Consider the following 9,408-nt stretch of genomic DNA (forward strand, 5'->3'; position numbering starts at 1 on the left):
GTGCATAATGTAGCAGCACCTCCAGTGTTTATACTTGCTATTAATCTAATCAATAGTCTAATCAATACATTGATGAAATGCTTCCACCTTACAACCTGACACATGTGTATGCATCACCATAGATTAATCACATGGGAAAGGCCCTCATCTGTGTCTGTTGAATATTTTCTGCCTTCAGAGATGATTGATCAGATGCACGACCATCAGGTGGAATCATTAGCGCATGCTGAGAGTGTGTTCATGAACCTCCCTTTGCCAAACACGCAAGCCAAAAACACACAAATTGACCTTTGACCTAGGAGTAATTAGGCCCTCTGAGGGCAGTGGGAATGGGCCGTAAATGCCACTGAACACTGACATTCTCATCCAGTGTGAGGTTACCAAGAGGCCAAAGAGAGGGAAAGACAAAAAGTGATGAACAGATAAATAGATTGACAAATGGAACATGAGATGAACGGAGAGGCAGAAAGATGGTCTGTTTGACCTTCATCCTCGTAGAAGATTGACTTAAAGCAGCTTCCCCCTCCTATAAGCATTTTCTTGGCTACTGCCCTTGTAAATTCTGAATACCACTGAGCCAGTAAGAGTTATTCTTCAAAACACAGTCTTGGAAACTTTCAGTGGTAATCATGAAGTTGCATGACCTCTGTAGAATACCTTGGACCATAACGGACTTAAACGGATCCTTTCCACTTAAAAAGAAAGGTGGGCGTGGTGGTGGTTGTCTCGGGGTGTTACAATTAAAAATAAAAGTTGTTCTTTGTTTGCAGCTGCTACATGTACTGATATAGCAGTTGGAAGGCATAAAAATGATGTTATAGATTGACCTTTGTGACCAAAAAACATCTAAGAAGGCTGTTTTGAGGCATTCAGGTAAACTTTTATATTTCGTGTCATACACGTGAGTCAGTCAGCCAACCAATAACCTTTCAACATCAAGCTGACCCCTCACTGCCTTGGTGGGTGATGCCATTTCATGGTTACTGACTCTTTTGTGCCTGTGTGTGGGTATTAGGGGGTCACTGGTGGGAAATAGAGTTGTCAGGCAGAGTTTAAATCATTGATGAGTTCAATCATGTCAGGCTGGGGGTGAACCTCCTGAGTAAAATGTACCTACAAAGGTTCATTTTCAACCCTGAAATAAACACAGGGAAAATAGAAAGATCCGTACAAGTGGCTGGATATACTTTGATGACATAAGTGCTCTTCTTGTTGAATGTTGTGCAGTCTGAATTACCGTGATCTGAAATACTAATGAATAACTATTACTATTACAATTATTATACAGGATATTTATAGATTTGGAAAGTTTTGACCCTGCTCTTTCAAAAATAAAGAGATTAAATCACTTAAGTACTAATAAATCTTTTTAGATTTATGATTTAAGAACAAGTAGTTTGGTATAACTTGTCAGAAACAAATCTAGCCCTAGGGAAATTCACAATTCACAGTTCAATTATAGAGAGCAGTAATAATGTTAAACACTGGCAGCAAAAAAACCCAGCCTCACACCAAAATAAGGTTAAGCCTGGAGTCCCTGTAAGAAATACAAAGTGGCATCATAAAGTTCAGCGTCTGCTCATAAAAACTGAAAACAATACCTGATATAGATGTTATTTATCGTATGAGGGGCCGTACAAGCCAAAATTTATTCTTTCACTCTCACACACATACATTCTTCTTCCACACACATATATTTTCACTCTCACACACATACATTCTTCTTCCACACACATATATTTTCACTCTCACACACATATATTTTCACTCTCACACACATACATTCTTCTTCCACACACATATATTTTCACTCTCACACACATATATTTTCACTCTCACATACATATATTTTCACTCTCACACACATATATTTTCACTCTCACACATATACATTCTTCTTTCACACACATATATTTTCACTCTCACACACATATATTCTTCTTTCACATACATATACTTTCACTCTCACGTAGTTTTATTTTAATTTTTATATTTAGATATTTTTATTCTCATGTTTACACATATTTAACACACACATTGCAATATTATGCTCTCTTATACATGTATTTTAATCTACATATTTACACATTTGCACTCTAACATACATGCATTTTCATTTATGCATTCCTACATTTTGCTCTCATTTACATGCATTCAAAATGCATTTAATCTTACAAATAATATATGTATGTAAGAAGAGAATGCATACATATCTGAAGAAAATATATGTATGCAAGAGAATAATGTATGTGAATGAAAGAGTATAGTGGAAACGGAAGGAGTTTAATGGAAACGGAAGGCTGGGTGTCTGTACCGCTGTGATTGGCTGAGAAGCACGCGCGGGTCACTTTCAAGTGTCTGACAGCATGGAGGGGGGAGAAGAAACTGGAGTTCTTCAGCAAGCTGTCGGGTTGTTAAGAAATATTTTATCATCTCCTGAAACGGTCACATCGTTGTCCTCGTCACTTGATCGAGATGGGACGGGCTCAACTGCACCCAGTGTTACCCACAGCACGGTGGAAAGTGAGATGAGGGAACTTTTTAGACCAGCTAACACCCGGGTATCTTCAACGAGTCAAGTAGCTACACGGAGTTCGACTGGAGTGGGGCAGTCTTTGCGATATCAGACCCAAAAACACTTTGGCAACTGGAACTGCAGATCAAGGAAAAGGTAAGAACAAAACAGTTTGCCACTTAACTATACAACTGCGAAATACGAAATGTGCTTTGCTGATTTAGCAACGCACTTTTTTACCCTTATAAATTTTTAGCCCTAGCTAATTTATTCAGCAGCATCCACATTAAAAACAGTAAAGACCGTGGCATTTATTTCAATATTAGTGGCTGTTTGTACTTGTGACCCGAGTGTAAGTTGATGCTTACTTTAAGATTACTTTATTAAATCTTCTTTATTAATGTGGGAGGTGGTAGCTACATTAGCCTGCTAAATAAAAGGTTGGGTTAATTTTCTTGTTGTTTTTGTTTAGTTTTGTATTTATTTATTTATTTATTTATTTATTTTTTGGGGTAGAATTTTAATCTTGCTAGAAGACATCAATCCAACTCTGTGTTGTGAGTGGATCAATATCTGTACCACTGTAGAGGTAGATAAACATGGATGCCAAGTCATGCCTTCAGTCCAGTTTCTACAGTGTATGAAATAAGAAAAAAAGAAATATGATCGGTGTCTTTTTTGTTCTTTAGTCAAAGTAAAAAGTAATAGCAAATGTTTCTTTGTATGCCTCTTTGCAGAGCAGTAAAAAAAATCCTTATGCATTGTACTATATATTTATTTATTTATTTATTTATTTAATTCAAGCGTCAGTGAATTAAAATGGTCAAACCCCAAAACATTTTCTATTTTACGTACATTTTCCATTTTTTTTCAAAGGCAATTTATAGGCATGCTATTACTTTATGCATTTTTTTTCTTTCAAATTATGTTTCTGTTATTTGTGTTTGCTATTATACTCAACTCTTACATGCACAAGCAACTTTAAACATATTCAAGTGGGCTAAATGGCTAGCTGCGATACTGTTTTTTTAAAAATATAAACTGTGTAACATTTTATTTTATTCATAAAAGCTTACCAACAGTTTAACGTGTAAGCTGGTCACTACCAAGTGACATTAGCAACTTTCTTAAGGAACTGATAGTGTCTAAGTATAGGTAAATAAAACAAAAGATACATAAATCTGAATATAGTTTCTGTTTTGTTTTATAGGGCCAAGACACATTATCATGATACTTTCAACAAAGATGTCATCCTTCTTCCACGGCCATCAAGCAGTGTTGTTGTCAAGCATCGCACAAAACAACATTTACATGAACAAGGGCATATATTGAATGGATTTGAATTCCAAAAATCCTGGGACCAGAAAACTGTCTCTGAACAAATAAGGGACGCCTTTGGAGATAAACTTTCTATTGATGTAAGGTAGGTTGTGCTAGCAGTCGAAACCTAATGCGACACAGCTTTTGTCAGTAGTCTTTTCGATATCTAGGCATTTGAAAGCTTTACATAACGATTTAAGTCAGAGAACAGGTAGACATGAATCAGTAAACTAAAATAAAAGAACCAAATCAGTTATCCTTTCTTGAACACTCCATTTTTGGCATACTTTTTTGACATTTGTATAAAGTTTACTTCTGTTACTACTGGTTTCAGTCTGATTCAAAGAGGAAAACAAGATTAGCTCTAAAAAAGTTATTGGAACATTTTTGCTGTTTTGGATTTTAACCCTTGGTAGGACCTCAAAATCCCATCCTTTCGTGAACCTCGGGACCAAAAAATGGTCCCAGGTTTTACTGAGGGTTAAACATTTTACAACTTACTGTAACTGTTTTCCAGCCTGGAGTTTCTGATGGCTTGTGGCAACAGACTGATTGCGCCCAAACTGCGAGCAGGACAGGAGCTGGATGCAAATCTCATACATAAAATTTATAAATCGAAAGCCCTATACATCAGACCATCAAAACCAATTTTGGTACGTTATTTGACTTTTGAATGAATCTACATAGCACTGTACAGTAATAATATGAAGACCAGAAATTGGTGCATAAACAACCTTTGAACTTTCTCATGTCTGTTCTTTTTAAACTTGCCTTTCACCTTTTGTAGTTGGATAGAATAGTACCAAGTTAATGTTCCTTTTTTAAAATGTTAATCCTAAGCTCTGGTATTGACTAAATTTACAGCTGCTCTGTTGGACTGTTTGTGAATTATAGAACGTAAGACTACTGCTGTTCAGGAGATGTGTTACAATTTTGTCTGCCTAGTATGTAAAAGTAATTGTGAGAAAGATCTATTAACTCTTGAAATTTCTCACCCTATGGTAGCTGGGATAGGCTCCAACCACCCCACCTCTGATAAGAATAAGCAGAAGAGGTTGGATATATGGTATTTAATGTTCAAATTCAATATATGTGAATTATTATAATTATTATTTTATTTCTAAGGATGATATTACAAGCTACAGCAGTGAGGAAAACTGTGAAGAAAACCCTGTTTCATCAAGGCAGCTGCGCTCATCATCTTCAGACAGTTTTGCCAGTTCAACAGCTGCCTTCCAACCAATCTCTGCTCCGACGCAATCTCCTGCCTCATCAGTTTGTAATGGAACATTATTAACGGAAACTCCTGCCTTGACCCATGAAAGTAGTATCTCACACAAGTACAGCAGCGCTTCAACAAACATTTCCTTCAGCCAGTTACCAGTGTCTTCATTGGAAATCTACCCTTCCACTAGTCAGCCTTCTACCTCATCATCTGCATCTTTAAGTGATCCAGTTCTGGTCCTGACGTGCCGAAATACCTCAAGCTCACCCTACCAGACCAGGAATCCAGAGAATCATTGTTCAGCATTACCCTCTACATCAACACACAGTCAATCTGTAAACTACGATAACTACCTTTCAATCATGACTCCACTATCTGACATGTCTTCTGATGATGAGGAACTTAACCAGGCTATACTAGCAAGCCTGCAGAGCGAAAGGTTAGTTTCAAATACAAATGTTTTACAGTAGCCAATTAAACACACCATATTTGTTGCAATCCAATACTGTAACCAGTGTTGTGAAGGAGTGTAATCCATTCTCAGATATTTATATGCATATATGATATTTATATTTGCTGTTAACAAAACAGTTTTTTGAATAATGTCTACAGAGTCAAATGATAATGCTGTAATGCTGGCAAATTTTATTTTATTTGAAATAGGCAGCGAATTTTTAACAGCCTATCTGACAATGAAATGAAATTTACTTATTGTGCATTGAAACTATTTTTCTTTGCTCTAGTGCTTTCTAGTTCTCCAAAACATATAAACAATATAAAAAGCCACTGAGCAATATACTCCTTTGTACATTTTGCTTATGATTATGATAATTTCCTTTGGTGATTAATAAAGTATGCTGATTCTGATTTTGACAAAACTTTGTATGTCCTTGTAGCCCTTGTATGTGAATGTTTTTACTGATGTTCTTTTCAATATTTTTTTCTTTTTTTTTCTTTTCTTTTTTCTAATCCTACAGGACTTCAAGTTGTTTGGTATCAGCAAAAGATATTTTGGAGGAACTTTCTGCAAAAGTAAACCAACAGAAGAAATGCAAGTTCAACATTAATAGATCAACAGTCCTGGATGGAGCAATTAGAGGTTTTAAACGAGCGACATATGATCCATGCCACACAATTTCTGTCAGGTTTTCTGACGATATGGGAGTACCTGAAGAGGCTGTTGACTTGGGTGGACCAAGAAGAGAATTTCTAAGACTTCTGATCGAAGCTTTGCCCCTGTCTCCAATGTTTGAGGGTGAAGAAGGTAAAATGAACTTGGCGCTTGATAGTGCTGGTATGTATTGATTTTAGGCTGATATCCCTGGAGTAATGCAATAAAAAAATCATTTTTATAAAGTTCTTGTCAAGCGCTTTCATGCATCTATTGACATGTAATGTTTTTCATTATTTCTAGCCATGAGGGAGGACAGGTACTTCATTGCAGGCAGAGCCATTGCAGTAAGCCTTGTACATGGTGGTCCACCAGCAGGCTTTCTGTCCCCAACACTCTTCTCTTGCCTTGTTGATGGCCCAGATTTGGCTAAACCAGTTTTAGAAGATGTTGCCGATAGTGACCTGCGTGAAAAAATTAAAAGGGTAAAACTGATTTGTCAGTTGTTGGATAATGTTTTAGTATTGTGTGCATTTCGTTCTACTCCATGTATTAATTGGGGCCCATTAATTTTTTATTTTTTTATTTGAAGGTTAAAGAGTGTAAATCCTTTGAAGATCTGATAGTAGCAACTGAGCCACTTCAGGAATACTTAGCCAATGCTGGCTGCCTGAGGCCGCTACGGAGGCTGGAAGACAAGGATCTGCTTATACATGACATTATCATGTTCCAAGTAATACACAGAGTCCGTGGTCCATTTGAAAGGTATGTATGTATGTATTTATTGTTGTCCAATAAGTAACTCAAACCCATGCTGATTGCCTTGTATTCTGGGAATTTTGTGTGACATTTCTTTATGTGTAGGTACACCATGCCTCCAAAGGTGACAGCATCACATGAAAAATGCAGATTTGGGATATACACTTTTGATGATGTGAATAATCTGAAGTAAAAATTATTATATATATAAATTCATATGTTTTAGATTATACTTCTTGGATCCATTCATTTTTGATGTGATTTGTGATTTTAAAGATAATTCTGATTATCATTTAGATTTCAGGATGGACTACGGACACTTGAGGTGCTGGACAAAATCCAAGATCACCCAGAGAGTTTTCGCACCCTTCTATGCTGGTCACCTTCAGTGCTTACAGCTGACCTTCTTGACAGCCTCTTTACCATCCGCCTTTCTCCAGCTGGGAGCAATAAAAGGCAGGCTGAAGCAGTTGTCATTAGTTTCTGGAGAGACTACCTAACAGATGCAGAAGGTAAATTTAGCGTTTTAAGCATTGTGTTCAATTTATAATGCAGTGCATCTTTTCATTGAATCAGTTAAAAGTAGAAATGCTTGCTGTGTTTTTTGTCTTTAATGCCATTTTTGACAGTATTGCTTTTCCTTTAGATCAAGACGGAACACAGAAGCTGGGGACAATTCTTGCCTTCGCCACTGGAGCCAACACTGTTCCACCAATTGGCTTCTCTCCACAACCGTCCATTGAATTTCTTCACCAAGAGCCAGATGCACAAACCATGTCTAAACTACCCATTGCAAACACGTGCATCAATTGTTTAAAGTTACCACTTCATACCTCTTACAAAGACTTTCAGGAGAATATGGACTTTGCATTAGGTAATACACATGGTTTTGGAATAGCTTAATTCCTGGTCAGGTTAGTATGCTAATCTGAGTTTTGCACTCAGTTAAATTAATGAGTGTCAACCATTGAGTAATTCTAAGAGAGGGGGGGGGGGGGGGGGGGGGGGGTTTGAATATCATTGCATTTTCTTTCCCAGAAATCAAACAAATGTTCAAAATGTTCCACCTAAAACACCAATTAACACGCTTGAGACCAAGCTGAATTTACTTTATGTTGCCATATTTCATATGTCACCCACCTATTTTGTGATTGGAGGCTCTGTTTTTGCATTGACCTTTTAACAAATGTTCATTTGCTTCAAGTCTTTTTGCTTGTCAGGGTACCATTCTACAAGTATACAATAGTTATATATACTAACATAATTCAATAATATTTTTTTCATTGCATTAATTTATGTGCATTGTGATTATTTTTGTTTTCTAGGTTTGTACTTGTTTGTTGCTTTTATTCTCTGGTGTTCTTCAATATTGTTTATCTGACACTTCTATTCTATTTGATCAGTGATCCATGTTTGATGTATTGACTGTATGACTGTATTAATGTTAATGTTATCAGTTTGAGTCATCTTGTTCCAAGACAATACATCTGGTGATTGTGATGACCAAAAACCTCAATAAAATGTGGTTGCACAAATTTATTTTTTCTTTTAACAAGGTGTTTTAAAACAAAACATGGTTGTAAAATCTCAACACACTCACATAATACAACTCATAAATTCTTTAAAATTGTATACAAACCGTAAACATGCATGTAAAGGTTGATAGTAGCATTCTTGAAATTTAAAGCTGTGACTAAACTTCTAATAATACTGAACTAACAACAGTCTTGGCACTGTATTCTTTTTAAGCTGCACAACCACAATTACAGTAAATGAAATTTCTCCAGAGGCCTTGTTGATATTTTAGGATTGTCTCTCAAGAAAACGAACAAGGTTGCAAAATAAATCTATACCGTTATTGCCATCATCTTCAAATGGATCAAAGGTCTGTTGAAGTGTAACCATCATGGTGTCACTGATGGAAATGTTAATTGATGGAACAACGACATTATTGTTTGTCTCCAGCTCTGGCAGTGGTCTGCATTCATCAATACCAAAGTCATTTTCACAAATACCATTCATATTTGGGTTATGTATTCCTGCATTGTTGATAATGCCCCTTTGCCACAGCTGAAGAGGGGTTTGCCCTCCTTGTGTTGAAAGTCCATGGTTATTCCACTGGTTCTGAAATTCTGTGGCAGCTCTTTGAATACGTGGCAAATATATATAATGAAGACAAAATAAATGGACCTCATTAAGTGAATCTAATACACCATGCTCCTCCATAAAATTGAAAAGATTAACAAAATGATATGAGACCACTCGATTTAATTCTGCCCATAATCGCTCAATTCTTTGATTATGCACAGACCTGCCAGTGATAACACTATGCCTGTTCAGTCCTTGCCTGTAAAGCATGAAACGGGCAACACCAGTGTTTTCTAGTCCATGATCACATCTCACGCTGGATGGCATTCCAAAGTTCTGAACACCAACCATGAACAGTGACAAAACACTTGATGCCCTGTTGTTATCTAA

The 9,408-nt window shown here is 36.6% G+C and overlaps 1 protein-coding gene across 3 annotated transcripts; it reads left to right on the plus strand.

The window, feature by feature from the left end:
• The first annotated feature begins 1,679 nt into the window (after window positions 1–1,679).
• On the plus strand, window positions 1,680–7,885 carry LOC309692782 (uncharacterized protein). Of its 3 annotated transcripts, XM_082511584.1 has the most exons (10): window positions 1,680–2,671; window positions 3,726–3,938; window positions 4,353–4,488; window positions 4,961–5,499; window positions 6,038–6,354; window positions 6,475–6,656; window positions 6,764–6,936; window positions 7,036–7,119; window positions 7,228–7,442; window positions 7,577–7,885. In XM_082511584.1, the coding sequence occupies exons 1-10, from the start codon at window positions 2,367–2,369 to the stop codon at window positions 7,831–7,833; spliced, it is 2,421 nt and encodes an 806-aa protein (XP_082367710.1). In that variant the 5' UTR covers window positions 1,680–2,366; the 3' UTR covers window positions 7,834–7,885. The 3 variants fall into 3 exon arrangements, with proteins under 3 accessions (XP_082367710.1, XP_082367711.1, XP_082367712.1); XM_082511585.1 differs by lacking the exon at window positions 7,036–7,119 and having other exon boundaries at window positions 1,682–2,671; XM_082511586.1 differs by lacking the exon at window positions 7,577–7,885 and having other exon boundaries at window positions 1,684–2,671; window positions 7,036–7,105; window positions 7,228–7,338.
• The last annotated feature ends 1,523 nt before the right edge of the window (window positions 7,886–9,408 follow it).

The sequence above is a fragment of the Aulonocara stuartgranti genome (genome assembly GCF_965226115.1).
Source record: "Aulonocara stuartgranti genome assembly, chromosome: 17".
Lineage (NCBI taxonomy): Eukaryota > Metazoa > Chordata > Actinopteri > Cichliformes > Cichlidae > Aulonocara > Aulonocara stuartgranti.

What these genes read in the sequence shown, in the direction of transcription:
- LOC309692782 (XM_082511584.1), top strand. Translation starts at nt 2,367, where the DNA reads ATGGAGGGGGGAGAAGAAACTGGAGTTCTTCAGCAAGCTGTCGGGTTG. An exon ending in GACCATCAAAACCAATTTTG is followed by an intron (nt 4,489 to 4,960) that starts GTACGTTATTTG and finishes TTTATTTCTAAG; the next exon opens with GATGATATTACAAGCTACAG. An exon ending in GTCCGTGGTCCATTTGAAAG is followed by an intron (nt 6,937 to 7,035) that starts GTATGTATGTAT and finishes CTTTATGTGTAG; the next exon opens with GTACACCATGCCTCCAAAGG.